At 44.1% G+C, this 22,250-nt stretch overlaps 2 protein-coding genes across 6 annotated transcripts in view; one reads left to right on the top strand and one right to left on the bottom strand.

The window, feature by feature from the left end:
- Positions 1-5,913, top strand: part of LOC149322954 (coiled-coil domain-containing protein 22-like) — a 31,891-nt gene extending 25,978 nt beyond the window's left edge. For both annotated transcript variants that reach the window (XM_089485269.1, XM_089485276.1), the window contains 7 exons: positions 1,072-1,188; positions 1,273-1,374; positions 1,905-2,012; positions 3,858-3,953; positions 4,067-4,126; positions 4,243-4,317; positions 5,457-5,913. In XM_089485269.1, the coding sequence (XP_089341395.1) occupies positions 1,072-1,188; positions 1,273-1,374; positions 1,905-2,012; positions 3,858-3,953; positions 4,067-4,126; positions 4,243-4,317; positions 5,457-5,570 (672 nt within the window). In that variant the 3' untranslated portion in view covers positions 5,571-5,913. The remainder of the gene's footprint in view (positions 1-1,071; positions 1,189-1,272; positions 1,375-1,904; positions 2,013-3,857; positions 3,954-4,066; positions 4,127-4,242; positions 4,318-5,456) is intronic.
- Positions 5,914-5,940: 27 nt separating this feature from the next.
- The window catches only part of LOC149322953 (uncharacterized), a 45,762-nt gene continuing 29,452 nt past the window's right edge, over positions 5,941-22,250 (bottom strand). For 2 of the 4 annotated variants that reach the window (XM_089485282.1, XM_089485290.1), the window contains 9 exons: positions 19,154-19,290; positions 17,931-18,014; positions 17,415-17,511; positions 17,202-17,328; positions 12,839-12,917; positions 10,796-10,958; positions 9,234-9,310; positions 7,867-7,968; positions 5,941-6,532 (listed from right to left, as the gene is read on the bottom strand). In XM_089485282.1, coding sequence (XP_089341408.1) covers positions 6,260-6,532; positions 7,867-7,968; positions 9,234-9,310; positions 10,796-10,958; positions 12,839-12,917; positions 17,202-17,328; positions 17,415-17,511; positions 17,931-18,014; positions 19,154-19,273 — 1,122 coding nt within the window. In that variant the 5' untranslated portion in view covers positions 19,274-19,290 and the 3' untranslated portion in view covers positions 5,941-6,259. Of the gene's footprint in view, positions 6,533-7,866; positions 7,969-9,233; positions 9,311-10,795; positions 10,959-12,838; positions 12,918-17,201; positions 17,329-17,414; positions 17,512-17,930; positions 18,015-19,153; positions 19,291-19,723; positions 19,808-22,250 lie in introns of those variants that run through there. The other 2 variants (XM_089485294.1, XM_089485302.1) reach the window with 2 other exon arrangements.

The raw sequence follows: 22,250 nt of genomic DNA, 5'->3' as shown, positions 1-22,250 counted from the left end.
AAATGGGCAGGAGAACAGGACATGAAAGGGGAAGCCTTTTCTGTTGACTGGTAATGGGGAATAACCAGGAATTTAACAAATGGATGAGATAGGGTTTGGGATTTTTTTGCTGGTACAATTGCAGATTTCCTGATAGCAATTGGAAAGGCAACTTTAAAAACCATATACAGTCCACCCTTGCCTTACGCCGACTTTGCATACACTACTTTGAGCATATGTGGTCCACGGGCGGCAAAGGGGGAGATGGTGCATGCTCCGCAGGAGCGCAACACCATAACAATTAATGAGACAAGCATAGGCGATTTTCCCCATACGTGGGGGGATCCAGAACGGATCCCCCACATATGGAGAGGGCAGACTGTACATGGCTAATTGGTAAGAATCAAAATAGCAGGGAGGGAGGGATATATTGCAGTACGAGCAAAGGAGATTCTGACCATGTAGAAGGGGAAGGAACACCATCCTGAAACTCAGTATGACCCATAATGAATTACATACCACCACACTCCCATCCATCTGTTTAATATTTTCAGTATGGTTAGTTCAGAGCTTGGGAAACAGTGGTGGACTGCAGCTTTCAGAACCAGTGGCCTTTTGGCTGGAGCATTCCCAGAGTCCAAATAATAACAATAACAACAACTTTTCCTAATTCCAATCTTGGGCCCCATACAGACAGGCCAAAATAAAGCTGCTTTGGGCCACTTTGGAGGTATGCTGTTTAAATGCTGCATGCTTCCTAAGAGTCCGGAAGCTGTGCCAAAGATGCGCTCTGGTCCTTAGGATTTGAGCATGGCTTTGGCATGGCTTCCGAACTCTTAGGATGCATGCATCATTTAAACAGCATACCTCCAAAGTGACCCGAAGCAGCTTTATTTTGGCCTGTCTGTATGGGGCCCTAGTATGGCCCAGAGAACTGGAGGTGCCTTGCTGATGTACAGGATATTCCTTCTTCTTTTTTCCATGCAATGTTGAAGGGTAATAGTGAACATCATGTAGGGAGAAAAAAAAATACCAGCAAGAGAAGACAGCATGCTGGGGCTTTGGGTTTCAGCCTCTCTTTGTCCCTTTCAGGTGGTGGTTGAGAGCAGTGCCAAACGAGTCATCCAGCTGGCTGCTCAGTGGGAGAAGCACCGGGTGCCGCTGATCCAGGAATTTCGGGATCTCAAGGCCCTCCATGACTCCAAAGAGGTGACAATGAGCAAAAGAGTGTGAGCGGATGCCCTTCCTCAAGGTGTGAAAGGCTTGACCTTTGTTCTTTGCCTTCCATTGCAGCTGGAGTCCTCTCGGCGCCTTTCAGAAATAAGGGAACTGCATGATCGGATCCGATCAGCTGCTGATGAGGCTAAGCACAAGGATGATCTCTACAAGCAGTTGGTTAGTGGTTTATATGGGTCTCACGTTCATGCAAGACAAAGTTCAGCATGCACGAGGTAGTTACTAGGATGCAGGCTTTTTCCTACATGAGCTTTGAAAGCTTGCAACATGTACATTGTGCATTTTGGTTGGGCCAGTAAAAGTATCACTGTTTTGGAGGGTTTGGATATTACTGTACTTTGCTATATGGCCAACATGGCTACCCCTGGATATATGCTAGATGACTGTGATTCTACAGAGTATCATGAAAATCTGTCAACCCCACCCCACCCCCATTGTACTGTCCCTTTACTCTTTGTAATGAGAATATACTAGCTAACTTGACATGAGTGACATATTATCTGATAAATGCTTACCACCCCCCTTTATGCTGGAAGGGCATAGACAAAATCTTACTTTACCAGGTAGAATACAATTATGTCTAAATACTTTTGCTTGCTACACATTTACAGAATTTAAATATCCCTTGCCTTTTTTTACAAGTTTCCTTATTTTGGCCAGTCCCATTCTGGTTTTCATTGTGCCTGTAGGTTGTGGAGCTGGAATCACTTCCCAAGGACGTTTCTCGTTCTGCCTATACCCAGCGCATCTTGGAGATTGTTAGCAACATTCGGAAGCAGAAGGAGGAGATCACAAAGGTAGGAAACCCAACACATCTGAGCAGTTCTTCGTTGAATGTTAAGTCTACTATATGCCATCAATGCCTCCCAAAGATATATCTGGACTGTTCCACTTCAAACTGAGGATGGGATGGAAATGACTGTTGCAGTGCTCTCCTTGAATTTAAGACAACAGCAACAAGACATTTTGCATCTAGAGAAGTAGCTTATAAAGGCTATGCTGTTCATCTGGATTTGAATATGCAGGAAGCATTCAAGGGTGGCTAAGCACAAGGATGATCTCTACAAGCAGTTGGTTAGTGGTTCATATGGGGCTCACATGCATGCAAGACAAAGTTCAGCATGCACGAGGTGGTTACTAGGATGCAGGCTGCATTCAAAAACCTAATTCCACAACAATTTGGTGTAATACAGTCCACCGGAACCCATATCTTATGGGTTTCTGACTGTTTTGCATCTTTGGTAAATCTTAGGAATGACAGCCTCATGTGATAACTTGGGAGGTGTGAAATGGTTCTCCTGGTCCAATCAACAGTGAGTTTTGATGTGTGTATTGACCACAGTTCTTCTCAGCAGTCAGCCAGCTCTTCATGCTCTTAAGCTGACAGTTATTAAGGGATGTACAGTGGGCTCTTGGTATCCACTGGGGTTTGGTTCCAGGACCCCCCACCCTGTGGATACCAAACTCCATGGCTGCTCAGCTCCCAATGGCATAGTAAATTGTTGTCCATTATTTTTTGTGGGTTTTCCGGGCTACATGGCCATGTTCTGGAAGAGTTTATTCCTGATGTTCCACCAGCAGTTGTGGCTGGCATTGGGCTTCACATAGCCCCCCAAAAACCACAAAAAGCTATGGATGCCAGTTGTGAAAGCCTTTGACTTTACATGTTGTCCATAACATAAAATGGCAAAATCAGGGTTTGCTTTTTGGAATTTTAGTAGTTGTTGTTGAATATTTTCAAATTGTAAATAGTTGAATCCATTGTATACAGAATCTGTGGATATGGAGGGTGGGTTGTCCATACATGAGAATGTGCCTCTCCTTTTTAAAAATTATTCTGATCTCCTAAATAAGGCACTGTAACTGTTTTACCACAAGGAGGCAAAATGTTTCCTAGCTGTAGCCTGATCAGGAAACAGCAAAACAATTTCCTGTCGTCTGATTTGTACCAAAGAGATAGAAACAGTCTCTAGATCAGCATATCATCGTTATCCTGGCATATTGTCTATAACTATACCAATCTTCCATTCTAACAATGCCATACAAAGCATAGTGCATTTTGTCCATAGAAATAACAAAGGATAGAATATTACCACTCTGCCTTCATAATCATCACAAGTGGTAGTTTTCATCTCTGCTCCCAAAATTGGGTGGCTAGGCTCCTGGCCAGATCTGCAACTTGTGAATATGCCATCAGAGCCCATGTGTCCAAGATGTTTGAGTGACAAACGGTTGGTAGACCAACATTTCAATCACATTGCTCCCAGTTGTCACTAGGACAGTGGGCCCTCATAGTCTCCAAGCCCTTTGAATATGTGTGCCATTTGTGTAAATGTCTGATCACCAAAGAGTATGGCACCAAGCTATGTTTTTCAGCTTTGTCAGTTAGCAGAAGTACCAACTGTCTTATGGACCCCTGAAGGTACCTGGCCATGCTGACCACCAAGACGAGTACTTGCTCAAAGCCTGGAAGGCTAGTCATTTGATGTTTTATAGCTGTTTTTTCTTATTAGGAAGCTTCTCTTTTTTTTCGCAGATATTTTTAATTTCATTTTTCAAAGGTATTTTTCATTTTCTTATCCATTTCATTCATTCATATTCATTTTTTGTTTGTTTGTTTGTTTTTTGTTTTGCTTCTCCAGATCTTGTCTGATACCAAGGAGCTCCAGAAGGAGATTAATGGCCTCACTGGGAAGCTAGACAGGACCTTTGCTGTCACTGATGAGTTGGTCTTCAAGGTGAAGTGTGGGAATCAGAACTTAATGGGAATCAGGGAATGGGGGGATTCTCATTTGCTGGCCTTTCAGTCTTTAATTTTCTCTGTGTGTCTCCTCCACATTGCTTTCTGCAGGATGCCAAACGTGATGAGGCTGTGCGGAAGGCATATAAGTATTTGGCAGCCTTACATGAGGTGAGAGGCATCCTGCAGCAATAATTATGTCACCCACCACCAGCACTCCTACCTTCCCTGCTGCAAGCCTTCCCAGGACCCTTCCCAGCTGATGCTGCATCTTCTCTCTCCCATAGAATTGCAGTCAGCTGATCCAGACTATTGAGGACACAGGCACCATCCTACGGGAAATCCGGGATTTAGAGGAGCAGGTCAGGCTCACCTCAAGGGATGTGGGCACAGGAAATTATTGTGGCTCTCAGATATATGGGCTGTGTTGTCTTTCAGTATCCTAGGAGATGACTGCAAAGATAAGATGCTTTAGTCAGATTCTAAAAATCTCTTTGGCATTTCCTTCTTTAAAAAGAAAAAAAATGCCTGCCTTTTCTGCTTTACTGTGATTCTCCTCTTGCTTCTCTTTCCTTGTTATAAAGTTTGTCAGTTCTGGCATGACATAAATATTGAGATAGTTTGTAAATGTCCATACCTAAATATTTTGGGCTTCACTATTGGTTCTGTATCATTAGTTGATTTGTGCAGTCTTGCTGTACATTGACTGAGTACTGAGAAAATTTTAACATCCTGAGAGTCTTGGCTTCCATTTAGCAAACAGGCAAATCTGTCATCATTAAGGCTGCAAAGACAAAATGTGTGGATGGTTGAACAGATTTCCAGTTTTTAGGAGATGTGGCTTTTTTGCCCTTCCCCACAATGAGTGGGATCTGAATTATCATGCCTGAAACTGAATTTGGGATCCACTGCACTTTGTAAAGCATGAAGTGTTATACAAGTGATACAGTTTGGGAGCAGGGTGGTGTTTAATACTGTCTGATTTAACAAGCATCCTTGGTTCAGGAGTAGAAGCAACAAGATTTTTTTTTAGAAAAAGATTCTTGACACAATCATAAATGGAGTAATTGGAGTCCTGGCTTTGATTGACACTTGCTGCACAACATTGCCAGAGAACTAGGGTTTTATGGGGCTTCGGACACTGAAGCATTCCTTTTAGAATTACCACTAAAGGTTTGTCCCAGATGTCACTTAGCCTGAAAGTTGTCAGAGACATCTGTTTTCACTTTTAATAACATTTTTACATTTATAACTATTGAAGATGAGAAATACGATGTGTGCTGGTGGTTGGTTTTGCCTTTTCCTTAATGTGAAAGCAGTCATTTCAAGGTTCTAATGCACAGCAGCCTTTCAACATTTTTTCAGGTAGCCTAATTGGCTGGTTCAGTCTACTGGGTAACAAGATGTGCAGGCATGCTTCTGGTTTAAATGAAAGCTTTCCCTCCCATCACAAATATACACAAAAACGTAAACCACCCTTGTCTCTCTCTATGTTTTCCAGATTGAGAGTGAAACTAGCAAGAAAACCCTGAGCAATTTGGAGAGGATTCTGGTTGATTACCGGGCCATGAAACAGGAGAATGCAGTATTGCTCAGTCATTCCCAAGACACGTGAAGGCCTCTTTTCCAATACACACAGCCTGGTGCTTCTGAGGGCCTGGCCTCTGTCTCCCATGCTCCCACTCTGCTGTGCCTCTAACAAGAAGGGGCATATGGAACAAGTATGCGCTCATCCTTCCAGGCTCTCTATGCATTGTGAGTGCCTAAAACTGAGCCAAAGTGTGGCACATTTTTGGTGGGGATGGGGGAGAGTGGACCCCTTGTGCTGTTCTTATGAAACAGATTGTATACTTAAGAAACAGATGCTGAGGCAAAAGGCACTGTTTCCTCCACTTAACATTTCAAGCAAAACCCATTTCTTCTCTCCTTGGAATCAAACAATAAAATCACTTTTCTTTCTTTCTTTTTATTTTTTGCAGAATACTAGTGCTAATATGAATTTTAGGATGCCTTCGTTTCTAAATCCCATCACTCCACCTTTGCAATATTGCTGTCTGGTTTTGAAGCAGAGTCAACTATAGGTTTTGTGCAGATCTCAGAAAAGTTGACTTTAAGGGTTACAATTCCCAGTATCTCCCAACTAGCATGGACAGTGACCCTGCTGCCTGGGGAATTCTGGGAGAGGTAGTCCAAAAGAGTGTGATGAGTTCAGCACAGCTAGACCTTCTCAGTAGTATGGAAAGCCAGCTCAAAACAAGCATGTAGACACACCCTGACAGGCCCTTCAATCCAACTTCCACTTCTTCAGCTCACAATCCCTGAGGAAACAGTAAAGGGGATGGAGGATCCTGGCCTATAATAGATGCTCCTTTCTATTCTCGGCTGGGCTGTCCTATCCCATGGCTGTCCAGAAAGTGTTGCTGCTCCATGGTTCCCCAGAAATGGATATGGGTAAGTGGAGCAACGCTGATTCCTTCTCTTTTGATACTCAAATTCATCCACCGTCCAGACAGCTCCCTTTGTGTTCTCCACACGCACGAAGCACTTGTGCAAGCTGAGGTTGTGTCGAATGGCATTCTGTGGGTTGAAGAGAGTCTCTGAGAAGGCTTCAGGATGTTAACAAAGCTGCCTTCTGTATCCCTGATCTTGTGGCAGAGCTTGAAAAGGGTATTTTTTTTGGACTAAAGCTTCCTTAACACACACACAGCCAGGCTCAGCCTTAAGTTTTAATTCTGTTTGCCATGCCCATTTCTCCCTTCTCACTTATGTTCTCAATAGGCCTTCAGTCCCCTTGAACTGCCATCTGATATGTCTCCCTTGTTTGCTCCTTAACTTCCTTCCACAGTGTTCTGGGAATAGTAACATACAAAACATTTGCTACAGAAATTAATAGAAACATGCTCAGTGACCACGACCATGTGTTTGAGGGAAGAAAATATAAAAGGGTTGTCTTGTACTGGATCAGACCATTGGTCTGCATGGCCCAGCACAGTCTATTTTAATTGACACCAGCTCCTCAAATCAAGTGACAAAGCTGTCTCCTAGACATGCTTCTGGAAACCCTTAGTGATGGATCATCTGCATGTTAAGTGTGAGGGTCTCTAATACTGTCCTGCTGACATTTGAAATGGCCTTTTGGGCAAAGCAGAATCAAAACATTTCTGAATGTTCATCTTGACACATGTACATGTGTCCCTGAAATGCTTTCCTTTTTCAGTCTACACATCTCTCCCACTTCCCATGGTACCTCTCTGTCTCTCTCACCCCCAATCCTGCTTCTCCAGTCTGTGATCAAAAAAGTTGTGCTTCCAGTTATGCAAAGTACAGTGTTACCTCCACATTTGCTGGGGTTAGGGGTGAAGGACTCCCATGAATGTAGGAAAAACAGAAATTAAAAAACACTATTCTTTTACTTAAGAAAATACCTCTCTAGGAATCTCCAGGTCCTCCAGTGCAACTCTATTGTCAAGATCTGCCAGAAACTGATCATAGAATCATGCTGAAGGACATACAAATGCCCAGAGAAGTGTTTTCTCTAGGAACTTCTAGTTTCTCCAGCACAACACTAGATCAACTTCTAACAGAATTGCACTGGAGGACCTAGCGATTCCTAGAGAGAACATAATAAAATTGCAAATAATCAAAACCGCAAAAGTCAAAGCCACAAATGTGGAGGACTAGCTGTATACAAATCAAAAGTCACTATGGCTTTGTTTAACTGCTGAACTGGAGAATCTGGGCTGCTGTTTTCAAAGCTTGAGACTTTTCATGCATCAAGAGATACTTCTCCACAATGCATCGTCTCTCCTATTATCTTTTCCTCTCCTGCTATAAGGTGACTTTGCCCACTCCCATCACTCTCCACAGCCTGTACTGCTACACATTCTCTCCTCCATGAAAAACCTCCTTACCTTCCAGGTAGGTATGTGGTGTCTGAAGTAGCCAAAGTTGTTGTTGAACCACCGATAAATCTCATTCAGGCTGAGCTGTTTCTTGGGAGATTCTAGGATAGCCTGAAAATCATAAACATAACATTATAATGCAATAGTACTGGAGGAGAAAACAGGTAAGACAGCCCTTGGAAGAACCTGACACACATTAATATTGTCAGTTAATACTGGCTGGTTGCAAGTGCCATTAAAACTTTACCCCTAGCAGCTGTCCTACACAGACTGAAAAGTGGGCCCCAGGATCATCTATAGTGGCGTTGCCAGAACAATTCAAGGCAACTTAGTAGTTGCCCATGGTTGAAGAGCTATGCTCTGGCAACCTGTGTGGCACTGCCAGGGGATACACAGCTATGGCATACCCTGTAGCCCCTCAGATACTGATACTCAAAAGGAGTACTTGGCTTGTTAAGATCTAAGGGTTTGTCTTCTCAGGCCAGAATACTTTGGGCTGCCCCTGGAGTATTCTGGCCCCATAGTCCCCCATTACTTGCTCTTCACAGCAATGACAGCCGGCTTCTTTCCCACATGATCCCTGTTAGTGCCACTGCTGAGGTTACAACGAGGTGTCCAGCCATGTTGATGCTAAGTGCCTTGTTCTGACCTCAGAGCAACTCACGCCAACAGCAGCAATGCCAGGTTGGCTTGCAGGCACCACGTGGGAAGGCAGCCACCCATCGTTGCTGCGGAGAAAGCCAAAAACCTGAAGTAAACATTAAGATTTTAAAATTAGGTTTAAGGGAAGGAAAGGTCAAATTGGGTGCAGACATTGTGCAAACAGTCTGTGTCCAATTTGGGTGTTTGGCCCTACATCATGTAAACAGGATGCAATGAGTCTGGAGGGAATTGGAATAAATAACCCTTGTAGGTAAGTCCTAAGACAGCCCTTCTTGCAGTTGCCCCCTCTTACTCAGCTGCCCCTGTGTGGCACTGCTTTGCCAAGTGAGACTGATGTAAAATTTCAGCTGCCTCCCTGCCCTATGTTTCCCTTGCAAGTAATTTGATAACTGCTTCACTACAACATTGTTCTTGTAAAGTGGAGAGGGGGGTCTGGCAGCCATGCAGTGAACCCAAGAAAGCTGTCAGCTACAGGAAACAGACCCAGGTTGAAAGCAACTTTCCTCAGGGCCTCAAAGGAAGAGGTCTTCTCTGAGGATGGAACTGTGCTGTAACTTGGAAGAGGTGAACATCAGTGCCACATGAACTAGCAGGAATGGTGCTGGGGGAATTCACTCATATATGGGAAAACAGATTGTATGGTAAAATGATGCAAATATATAGTTGTGTGCTATTTGCAGGGGGCTTCCTATTCCCTTTTTGCAATAACTTACCCAACCAATGAGGGCAGCATATGTGAAAGGTGGGCGGGCAGTGGTGTACCTGTAAATGGCCATGCTGGGGTTTCTTTCTGGGGTGAAGAAAAAAAGGATGAAAATGTTAGTAAGAGCAATCTTTCACTGGAGTCTTCTTGTCCTGCTTAGAAGCCCAGTAAATTAGTTGTAGCCCTGAGTAGGATTGCTTACCAGTAGAGCTGTAATAATAATAATAATAAATTTTATTTGTATTTCCTCCTCTCCCTGTGGATCAGGCGGGAGGCTATGAAGGCTGACTGGTGATCTGTGTGAAAGAGCACCCTGTATATGCTCAGGGATAGTCCCTTGCAGCTAATTAATCCCAACTACATGGCAGGAGGCTTAGATTTCATATACTTACCATCATTCAGAGTCAGTTTGACATTAAGCTAGAGCTGAATGCTAGAAATGTGTATTGGGAAATGTGTTTAGTTGCAAAATGGAACTTCTTGTCCTATTAGTGAGGGGAGAACAATCTAGAACCTGGATACATCTCAGGATAATCGCTGAGGCTTAGTATTGCCAAAATCTTCAGCAAGATATATTATCAGGAGCTGGAAATACAGGTATAGCCCTTATTTGGATGTATCAGCTACTACCATGCAGACTTCTAATAATGAGGAAAGGTACCATACATCAATGAGAGCCAGCATAGTGTAGTGGTTTGAGCACTGGACTATGACTGGAGAACACAGTTAGATTCCCTGTTTGCCATGGAAACCCACTGGATCTTGGGCAAGTCACATTCTCTCAGCCTCAGGGGAAGGTTCCTCTGAACAAACTCTGTCAGGAAAACCCCTTGTCAGATTCGCCTTAGGGATGCCATAAGTAGGAAATGACTTGAAGGTACACAACAACACAGTGGTATGTAGACAAGTGAGTGTGGTGTTGTGGTCTGAGTGTTGGAGTAGGATTTTGGGAGACCAGGTTTCAAATAATCACTCAGCCACAGAAACTCACTGGTTGATCTTGGGCAAGTCATATACTCTGTTTACCAAAGAGGGAGAGAATAGCAAACCGCTCCTGAATAAATCTTGCAAAGAAAACCCTATGAGAGGGTTGCCTTAAGCTGGAGTTGACTTAAGACCAACAAAACATATATCAATGCAATTGGCCATGAAATCCCATATCCCACATGGGCAAATAAGAATAAACTATATGTAGATTTTGGTAAATGGATCTGGAAGTTTCAGGCCTGTATGGTCTGACGTCTTGTAATTTCATTCTTCCCTCAGAGGTAGGCAACATTCTTTTAAGTTGTCACATGCCCGTGTTGGCTTGTGCCTTATGTTGAGTAACCTTGCATCTGGTGCACAAAACAAATGGTGGGAACAGAATCCCAGCCCCCCAATCCCTGTGAGTGAAAGGAACTTACTGTGCCAAACTATTTGTTTCTGCAAGGAAGAATGAACAATTCTCTACCAGTAGATAAAGAAGAGGATTCTCCTTGGGGTTTTCAGGCACTGGAAAAACCCTTTGTTGTTGTTTTCCCTTCAGCATTCAATTATTTTTTCCCCATCCCTAGTGAATTAATCTCTTACCTGCACTACTATGGACTTCATGGTGGTTAGAAAAGGGGAACTCACTCCTTGAGTCTTTGCTCTGGGGTGAGAGGATTAGCTCTGGTGCATACGGATGCTGTGATTGGGAGCTGGATGCTAGTTCTGCTCGCATAAGATACAATCTCTGCTTCTCTTGTGCCAGCTAGAGATCATGGAGGCAAAGAAAAAAAACACATTCAGTTTCTCAAATCTATATCTAGAGTAGCAAACTTCTTTCCCACTGAGGAACAAATTAATTTTCAAGTTCTCAAGACGGTTGCATTCCATGCATTGGGCCAACGATACTATCAGCATATTTAAAGCTCTTATTACAAGAATCTAAGCTTTAGGACAGGGGTAGGAAACCTTTTTGAGCCGGGGGCCGGGTTGCTGTCCCTCAGGCGACTGGGGGGCCGAAGCCGGGGGTGGAGCTTCAACCCTCCAGGGCGGAGCCACGTGCTGGGGGTGGAGCTTCCACCCTCCGGGGCGGGGCTGCATGCTGGGGGTGGAGCTTCCACCCTCCAGGGGCGGGCCACATGCCGGGGGCGGAGCTTCCACCCTCTGGGGGCCAGGCCTCCCCATCTTTGCTGGCCCCTGACGGGGCCCCAGGCCCCGTCAGAGACCAGCAAAAAAACTGGTGGGGGCTGCCAGTGCTGGAGGGCCCCCTGGAGGGCCCCAGCGACGGCACCAGGCCTCCCAGAGGCCCCCTGCCACCGTTGGAGCCCTCATGGAGGGCCCCAGCGACGGCAAAGGGCCCCCCAGAGGCCCCCTGCTGTCATCGTAGCCCTCCTGGAGGGCCCCAGCGACGGCAAAGGGCCTCCCAGAGGCCCCCTGCCGCCCTCGGAGCCCTCCTGGAGGGCCCCAGCGACGGCAAAGGGCCCCCTAGAGGCCCCCTGCCACCCTCGGAGCCCTCCTGGAGGGCCCCAGAGACAACAAAGGCCCCCCCAGAGGCCCCCTGCCGCCCTCCTGGAGGGCCCCAGAGACGGCAAAGGGCCCCCCAGAGGCCCCCTGCCACCCTCGGAGCCCTCCTGGAGGGCCCCAGAGATGGCAAAGGGCCCCCCAGAGGCCCCCTGCCACCCTCGGAGCCCTCCTGGAGGGCCCCAGAGACGGCAGCGGGCCTCCTAGAGGCCCGCCGCCGCCCGCCGCAGCTTTTCGCCGCCGCAGCTTTTCGTGGCAAAATAGCGGCGCCCATAGCGGCCTCTGGGGCTATGGGCAACGCCATTTTTTTGCCCAAAATGGCGGGGAAGGTCGCGCGAGACTTCGCCACCATTTTGCCACCCAAAATGGCGGTGCCCAGAGCGGCGAAAAGCCGTGACGGGTGGCGGCGGTGGCAGCAGCAACAGCAGCCAGGGGCCGGTCAGCAGGCCTCCGCAGGCTGCATCCGGCCCGCGGGCCGGAGGTTGCCGACCCCTGCTTTAGGAGATGCATTTTTAAGAATGAAGAAGCATTCCATGTTTGAAAGCTGGGAAGGAACTCTCAAATGAGTTCTAGTTAGCTCAGCAATCACATAGCAGGTTTTGGCCCCAGGGTCCCTTATGCATGATCTAGATGTGCCACCTACTATCTTAGGAAGAGACGCCAAGAAAGGCACATTCTACCCTTGATCACATCCTTTACACCTAGGCTAGAAATACATTGTAAATTTCATGTCCCAGTGACCACATGGGGGAAGGAATCATGCAAAAGAGGATACTGCTCAGAGAGCGAGGCAGAGGACTATAGGAGTGCAAGAGCATCAATGGATGCCTTTCTGCTTCTCTTACTATGTCCTTTCTCAGCCATTCTACCATTCCATCCTATCTGGTCTTCTGGTCATCACTCCCACCTCTCAGCGTGATTTCTATAGACTCTAGGGACACATAATCCTTATTTATCTGTTTTTAATCTTCCCCAAACTCACTACTTTTAACATTTTCCTTAATATGTTTTTGTTGTTTTTTGGTGTTGTTGTTTTTGCATTGCAATCATTCAAAACTGGTATCAGAATATATGGCTTTGCTCTTAAGTGTGCCTTTGTTCTTTCCTAGCTGAGGTTGTCCTTACCTGATCCTCCAACTTACGCACCAGTTCCTCTTGCATCTGCCATTCAGTATGGCCCCCTCTGTGCTCCCGGGCTGTAGCTCTGAAGAGAAGGCAGGCATCAGTTATGACCGCTTGAAAAAATCCCAAGTACCTGTTTTGCAAACCCACACTCCCAAGGAAGTTGCTTCCCTTCCTGTTCACTCTGCCTTCTACAGTCAGGGACCTGGTGGAGGTCAGGCACTGCACAGTCCCTCAGCAAGTACTGCCTTTTATAGAACATAGAGTTCAAATCTTTGCACAAGGCACTGTTTCGTTCACACAGCACCTGGTGAAAATGTGCAATTTTCTACCACAAGATGCAATTGTGTTGACCAACTTGGGTGTCTTTGGAAAGGGACTAGATAAATTCATGAAAGATGAAGCTATCAGTGGCTACTATTCAGGATGGCTATATATCACATGCATGTCAGCCTTGCAGGGTGGTGGGGGAGAGAAAGAAATAAGATGCAGTTGTACTCATGTCCTGCTAGTGGATTTTCCAGAGGCATTTGCTTGGCCATTGTGGCAACAAAATGTTGGACTAGACAGGCCTTTGGTTTGCTCCAACATGGCTCTTCTTATGTTCATGTGAAACTAAAATTGACTGTCTTCCTTCAAGGAAATCAGTTTTATTTGCAGGACACTGGGATGGTCATGGTTATCCAAGCTTTGCTTTTGTGCCCTTCTCATCTGCTTCACTCTATTCAGCCCTCATTACACAGCCTTCAATGGATAGGGGATCCAGGGTGCTTTCCCAAACCCCCAGAAGTTTGGCTACATCTGAAATAGAGTATATCACAGCTTGAGTCCAAATTATTTGAAAGTGTATATGTGTCTCTGACTGCCCATCCATCTTCAAATCACCTGTTGACTTATGATGACCCTGTGAATTTCATAGGGTTTTCTTAGGCAAGGAACCCTCAAATGTGGTTTTGCCAGTTTCTTCTTCTGAAATGTAGGCTACAGCACCATATAAACCTCCCAAGCTTTAAGATCTGTGAAGGAGGGCTTTCTCTTGGTCCCACCATCCTCACAGGCATGTTTGGTGAGGATGCAGGAAAAAGTCTTCTTGGTAACTGCTCCCAAGTTGTGGAACTCTTTTCCACAGGTGGTCGAGTTGTTCCCCTGCCTGCTGTATTTTCACTGACAGGCAAATGCCTTTTTATTTAGGCATACAAAAGCTTTATTTGGGCAGAGAAACTTTTAATGGTGGGGCATTATGTTTCTCTTTTAATATATTTTAAACAGGCTTCTAAAACTCTGTTAATCTGTGTATTTTAAACAGAACTCAACTTTTAAGTTTTTAAAAAATTTTGTATTCATTTTAAATCAGTGATCCCAAAATCTTTTTGGGTTACCATCCCCTTTCCTCTTGGGTGAAAACCCTAGTGCCCACTCCCACAACCCCAATGTATTTCTTGATATTAGGCATATCATTCTACTGCACATTCAAAGCAACAGATCTAGGCAGATGCTCCCTTTGCCAGTCAGTCACTCTAGGAGTAGCAACCCAGTAGCTGCTTAAGCAGTAACTGAGATATCGCTCATCCATACCGGCTTTGTGGCAAGGAGTGTGCAGGATGAGGACCACACCGAGTTACACTACAACCACCACCCTAACAACGCCACTGTTGCTCCCTAAATGTCTGTATTTTTGAAGAAACAGGGCATAGCATTAATGTCCCTTGTGAGACATAAGGAGCTGCACAGAAGAGAAGGTTTGGCCAGAAAGTGGGGCAAACAAGGGACCTCCTTTGTTTGCCCTCTGAACTTCAAACACTCTGTGGGAAAAGAGTAGATATGGCAGGACTGGGTTCCTCCATCCTCCTGGTATGGCCTGGCTCCATCCATGAGGCAGGCAGGAGGGTCAGGGAGTAAACTGTGTGTGAGGAAGGCTGCTGTCTGTCATTAACATGAGGGCCTCCAGCTTCATGAGTGGGATGCAGGAGGAATCCAGAGATTCTTCCTCCTCTTAAGTTCCAAAGCAGAAGACTGTCGTGTCAATTCTGCTTTTTGCTTCAGAAGTTGGAGATTGCTTTCTCTTGTTGTCACAAGCCTCCTGCTTTGGGAGTCAAGAGGAGGAAGAATCCCTGGATTCCTTCTGCATCCCACTCCAAAATTGAAGTCTTTTTCAGGGACCCTAAAAAGATGTTTCATGCAACCCTCATCCTCATTATGGTCCTAAAGGTTGCTGGTTCCCCTTGTCTTTCTTGCCACCAATACTTTGACTGAAAGCCCCTCTGCTGCCCCTTTTCCCCTCACCGCCCTCTCAGATCTTCCCACTACACCCAGAGGGTGATGTAACACCCACTTTGGGAATCACTGTTTTAAAAGGTTGTGAGTTGCCTTGAATCCTATGGTGGGAGAAAAGCAAGATATTACTTTAATTAAATAGTGAGGATATTTGGGTGGGGTAGGCCACAGCTAGAAGCCATAGTCCCACTTTTCTTTAAATGTACAAGCAATGATTTTATGTTTTGAGGCTAATAAATACGTGGAACTATTGAGTTAGACACAGATAGAGGCAATTCCAGAATAAATTGCATGTTAGGCAAGCACAAAATATTTTGATGCCTGAGGCCCTGTATGCATAGGCCAAATAAAACATCTCCCATATCCTTTTGGCGGGGAGTCCAGATGATGCACTGCCCAATCCCGTGGTTCTGGTGCAAATAGTCCAGATGACATTCAGCCAGTTCAGCAATGAACCTGCTCTATAACACTGTTAAAACATTTATTTCAAAGTTACATTTCCCAGATCTAGACCCCCCGCTGCAACACCAGGCACCTGTTTACAACGGCTATTCACATGAGCGTTCCGCTCTGCCACCATGCATTGCTCCTTCTGAGAACAAAAATGAGATGCCTAGCCTCAAGCACATGGCTGAGTGCCTTGTTCTGACCTCAGAAGGAGTGATGTGTGCTAACAGCAGCCATGCCAGGCAGCACAGCTGTGAAGGTTCTCCATATGCCCCCTCTACTCCTGTTGAGCTGAATGGCACCCCTTCAGACCACCTTTTTATCTAAAAACAACCTTGCTGCCATCACCCGATGAATTACCCTCCTCCACCTTAGCAACACATTGGGACTTTGCTGGGGGATTTCACAGATACTTTCCCTTGCCAACGTAGGAAACAACTAGCCAAACCAAGGCACATAAAAAAGAGTGCAAGGAGGCAGAGTACTAGAAAGAAAAGCTTTATTTTAACTAAAAGAGTTTAAAAGCAAAAGGATATCACAAGATGAAGGACCAACGTGGCCTCCGGACACAAACAGAAAGTGCAAGTTACAGAGTACAGTCATTTCGGCCAAGCCAGTAGAACAAGCAAAAATCCTAACACCACCGACTAGTACATGTTCCTAATCTTACTCACAGCTCCGATGAGAATTGTAGTCCTTCATGTTTCTGTTTAGCTAGGTGCCTGGGCTTTGTCATAGTCTGCCTCAGGAGATCCAGAAACCATCAGCCAACAGGCAGGCAGGCAAACAGACAGACAGACCAAAAGCCTCGTGTTGCATCCAGGCTTTCTAAAATCTCTCTCTCAGAACCATCTCAAAGATTTGTACTTCTCCTAACTCCCCATCTCATTGGACAAATGCCATCTCATCAGCTGTGATGTAAACCCTCATTAAAATGTACCTCCCCCAACATTTAACCTTTTGTTATCTGGGAAGAAGTCCTCTAATAAATGGAGGGATTCCAATTTATCACATGCCCCACAAATCTCAGTTGGTTTGGGAACGGCTGAAGGTTGGAACCAAACCAGCTGGGATTTCATCCTGTAAACAGACATATATTATCACAACAGCTGCCTGCCATCTCTACAGAAAGCTCCAAGTAACAGGGGGATGTTGGGGCAATTCCAGGGCCAGAATACTCCAGGCTGCTCCCAGAGTATTCTGACCCATGCACACCGAGCCTGAGGCAAAGGATCAAACAAGACTCCTATCTGGAACTTTCTAAGTACAGAAGCCAACTGGATCAGAAGTTGATTCTTACTTTAACACCACCTGCAACAGTACCCAGGGAAATAAGCTGTGTGGCACCTTACCACTATTCCTCTCCCCATAACCCTTGAGCACCTACTGCCTGACATAGTTGCCTTACTCTGCCTACTGCCTGACATAGTTGCCTTACTCTGCCTAATAGCAGACTCAACCTGTGATCCAATCTCAAATATCGATAAAATGCTGTGGGGTTGTTTGTAAACACAGATGCAAGAGAAATCTGAAAACGTGCACAGCCCCTCACCTGAACATTTTGTTTTTTAAAGGCAACTGGTGCTTTTGTTACAAGAAAGCATGCTTTAGGCAGGGGAAAAGAGAAGAAGATATATATGCTCACCTTTCCACAGGACTGTGGAAGTAAAGGGTGGTGTCCACAACTAACGGCTTCTCAGGGGACCTCTCTTTGGAGTGGCTTGTGGGAAGAGAGTGAGACCGACCACATTTTTCAGTGTTAATCCCTGCAACTAAGCCAGACAGGGAAGAGAAGAAGGGTAAGCAGGGAAGCACCCATGCTGACCAATGCCAACTTTTCTCCCCTGCTTTTACTTACAAGAAGATGGGTTAAGGCCTGGACCTGCTGGCTGGACATCCTGTGATAACATCCCAGAAAGAAGAGATACCTGTTGACTGCTGTCTGTGAGGATGACCTGAGAAGAATAAAGGAGAGATTTGTTTTCAGCTACTTATTCTTGAGCTGATGCTAAGCAGATTGTTTAACTGGAAGAAGTGTTATATTTTTGACTTGAGGAGGCCTACAACAGAACAACTCTGATACCTGCCAAACAGGACAGTGATACCCTTTTAATCCGATATAATATGAGGAGGCCCATGCATCATATATTTTCTGCTCAGAATGTTTCGTTATATAACTTTTTTCTTTATATTACTTTAATAACTAGGAAATTATCGCTAGCAAAGAAGGAGGGTTAAAATATTTAAAAGAAATTAAATGCACTGTAGATTTCTAGCTACCATATCTTGGAATTCTAGATTTCTGAAAGTACTTATATTGACTGGTTCATATACTCCCCCTAGCTCTTGAAAGATTTAGGGGTCCTAGGAATACCTGCTGGATTGGCACTATTCGGTTTTGTTTGTCTTGAGAAGTGGTGATGGACTTTGGCTGGCTCAGCATCAATGACGAATGCACCTAGGAAGGAGGAAAGGAGCTCTGCCGTAATATTTTTTTAATTCATTTTTTATTTATACATTAAAATCAACGTCATACGAAATTCAGACAAACACCATGTAACAAACCATGTAACCATATACCAAACACAGAACAAAGCAAAGCAAAGCATAACAAAACAATACAACACAGACTTCCTGAACTCCTTACTTGACTTCTTTTTATAGCTTTCCAACTTCTTTTTTTTTTCCATCTAAAAACAATAAATTCTTCACCCTACTTTATCTCTCAATGGGGTGAAAAAGATCAGTGATTTGGAATGGACTCTGGCTTTTTGCTGCTCTTTTTTTAGCCGGCTTCAGGCTGCCTTAGGCTGCCCCAGAGCAGCTTCTCGCTAATCCAGGGACATGTGTCTTCTGTATGCCATGCCCCCAACACGGCCCAAAGCCAGTGCTTTTTGCCTGTCTGCTTCGGGCCAATCGTAACACAAAATCTAACATTACTCTATCTTGTTGTTAATACTTTAGGAAATTCCTTTTTATATCAACCCTGAAATAACTTTATCCTCCCATACTTTTTGTAAAAATATTATTAAGGCTTTCTAATCTAATTTATGTTTCTCCCATGATTCTCCTCTTAATAAATATGTAAGTTAATTTTTATTGTGATTTTAATAACTGATTTTTATGCTGTTGTATTTTAAATTGTGGATTAGGGATTGTGTTGTTATTTTACTATGTTTTATTTTGATTCTAACCCGCCTCGATCCTCCGGGGAGAGGCAGGCTACAATAATAATAATAATAATAATTTTACATGCCAACTGCTGCATGTATCTTGTATGCTGGCAAATGGAAGAGAAAAGATTGTTCAGATAGTAAAGAATGGTTGTTAAAACCATTAATGGTATCAAAATAGATATTATTATTATTATTATTATTATTATTATTATTATTATTATTATTATTATCTATTTTGATACCATTAATGGTTTTAACAACCATTCTTTACTATCTGAACAATCTTTTCTCTTCCATTTGCCAGCATACAAGATACGTGCAGCAGTTGGCATGTAAAATAATAGCAGCCTGACCCTAACAGCCTCTTGACATTTGCCAAGAGTGGACCAACTGTCCCTCAATGTTATGCCTTGGGACTTACCTGCTGCTTGTATGGTCCAGCACATTTCAGCACTGATGGGCGGTTCTGAATGTCTTTTCTTGGGGAAGGCTGCAATATGTTCTTGGGGACTGGAGAAGGGGATGGCTTCGAGCCAGGCATTGAGAAAAAGAGTATCTCTGGAATAAAAATTCATGAAATTTAATTAAAATTGGTGCATCTTTTCCTTTTATAACCCTGAGCCCCAGTGGCCTACCCTAACAAGTGAGTTTTACAAAAAGATGCTTAGATCTGTACTACTGTGAGTCTGTAGTAGAGTTTCCCTGTCTCTGTCCCCACCATCTTATTGGCCACTGATATGTGACCTGATATGTTTTGAAAATACATACTATTAAATAATTGAAATGTCATATGTTTTGAAAATCCTGTTTGCTAGAGCTGGCAATAACAAACAAAACAAAAAAACCTGCAATTTTATGCAAAAAGAAAACAAGAGTGTTTCTTTTCCCCTGAAAATGAGCCATCTCAGTATTAGACATTAACTGACTACGAGACATTAATTACTTAAACATACTGTCAGCGTGAAAAGTACATAACAACTGGGTATTTCACCTAGATGCAATACATTCTTGTTTCCTGAAGGCACATAGTTGGGCCTTACTGGCTAACACAGCTTTGTTGTTGTTGTTGTTGTTGTTGTTGTTGTTGTTATCCACCCTCGAGTCGATCTTGACCCATGGCGACCCTGTAGATGAGACATCTCCAAGACTCCCTATGCTCCTCTGCTCTGCTCAGGTCCTGCAAATTCATACCCATGACCTCCTTAATAGAGTCCATCCATCTAGCATATGCACTTCCTCTATTTCTGCTTCCCTCCACCTTTCCTAGCATTATTGTTTTTTCCAGTGAGTCGTGCCTCCTTACGATGTGGCCAAAGTACGACAGCCTCAGTCTAGTCATCTTGGCTTACAGAGAGATTTCTGGTCTGATCTGCTCTAGGACCAATTTGTTTGACTTCTTGGCTGTCCATGGGAGCCTCAACACTCTTCTCCAGCACCACATAACCTCAAATGAATTAATTCTCTTCCTATCCACTTTCTTAACTGTCCGGCTCTCACATCCATACATGGTCATAAGGAATACAATGGCTTGTATGATTCTAACTTTCGTGCTCAGTTGTATGTCATTACATTTTAGGATATTTTCTAGTTCTCTCATAGCTGCCCTCCCCATTCTTAGTCTTCTTATGATTTCTTGACTGCAATCTCCATTTCAATCAATGTTCGATCCCAGGTATGGGAATTCTTTTACTATTTCTGTTTCCTCATTGTCTAGGATGTCAAACTGCATTATTTCTTCAATGCAGATGTAGTCTCAGGAGTTTATCAGACAAGGGGAATTGGAAGTATAATCCAATGGCAATCTGAACGCAATCATGGGGTTTAACGTTATCGCATGATAGACGGCCACACGCAAATTCAGGGAATGGGAAGTCAGTCCGAACGCAATCATGTGGTTTCACGTTATTGCGTGATAGAATGCCACATGCAATTTGAGGCAATGGCAAGCTATTTTCGGGCAATGGGGAGCCAGTTTGAATGCAGTGCGCATTCACGTAATTGCGCTAAACTAGTGACTTTAAGTGAATGCGTTCTGGCCCCACTTTCTTTTCATTCGAATTTAAGAGAATTTCCTCCTGTTTGATAAACTCCTCAGTCTTTACACTCAAAGAGTGAAGCGGTGAACAGAGGGTTAAGGAAAACATCAAAGCTCATCCTGCAAGGCTCTCTGGAAGTTGTAGGCAACTGGCTCTCCTCTCAAAAGGAAATGACAGCAGGTGAAACAAAGCAAGGCATGCTAGGAGTTGTAGTTCACATTTGTTTTGTAATGCCATAAATGAGGATGGGAGAGGATGCAAAAGTAGCCTGGATGACTATTAAAAAATAAATATAAATCCAAATTAGTATAATTCAAACTAGGCCAATTTCAAATAACCAAAAATCTCTTCTTCTTTTTTAAAAAAAAATACTTGCAGTTCTCTTTGGCTACAGAAAGAGAACAGTACTGTATCATCCCTGTTTAGCATCCACTGTTGTAGCCTAAATCTCTCTGGCTGATGGCTTAAATGGGCAGCCAAGCTTGCAATTTCCACAGGTGACGTTATTGCTGATCTGCTCCCATGGCATGATGACGGCAGCAAAAATTATTATGGGAGGCAGAGAACAGTGTTATTGAAGGAACCAGCGACACCTTCTGGTTGTGCAAGCCAACTCCAAGCTGGCATTCTTTTTAAATGCAAAGGCTGAATCCACTACTACCACCTGCCCCTTATACCTTTTGTGTGCTTTTAATTATACTGTACTGGCATTTTCATGCATGCTGCTTTTCCATGCTAGTGTTCTCAAAGCCACAGTAAAACATCTGATCCTAGTTGTGAAAGTGTACGTTGATGGTTTGTTAAGCGTTTTTTTAATGTAAAACTTTTTCTAAAAAATAAATTTGTATAACACTTGCCAATAAAAGTATAAACCTTGTAATTTTACAGTACGCGAAGAAGGGTTTTACCTGAAAAGCATAAACAGAACAAATAAAAAAGCCTTCTTATGACAACACAGCTTAACATACGTTTTGTTCCACAAGAACACTGGAGCACAACTCCCATTTTCCAGCATTCCCTGGTGTTCTTTCCCAAACAAACACAACAGGAAGGTTTCACAAACAACACTGAAAAAATATCAGGGAGAAACTGGCAATGCACTGAACTGTGATATATCTAAAGAATAAATATATAACATGTATATAATAATGAATTGTTTATATACAGCAGCCTTTCTCAAATAGTGGGGCGGGCCCCCCAGGGGGGGGTGCGAGGCTCCGTAAAGGAGGGCGCGAGGCTCTGTTATGCAGAGGTGTACTTATAACAATTTTATAGGCAAATGATACTATTTACAGTAGCGGGGGGGCATGAAATGTTTTCTTCTTCCGGGGGGGGGGCATGACAGAAAATAATTGAGAAGCACTGATATACAGTGACCACACTGCACACTGCACATTAAATACACAATCCAAGTGATTAGAAAGCTATATATCCCAGCTTATGTCTATATACTTCCTCAGGTGCTAACAACCTCTGCTGCAG

The sequence above is a fragment of the Sceloporus occidentalis genome, unplaced genomic scaffold (genome assembly GCF_023333645.1).
Source record: "Sceloporus occidentalis isolate IW3139 unplaced genomic scaffold, rSceOcc1.0.p SCAF_1, whole genome shotgun sequence".
NCBI lineage: Eukaryota > Metazoa > Chordata > Lepidosauria > Squamata > Phrynosomatidae > Sceloporus > Sceloporus occidentalis.
This window is presented reverse-complemented; position numbering and strand designations above follow the sequence as displayed.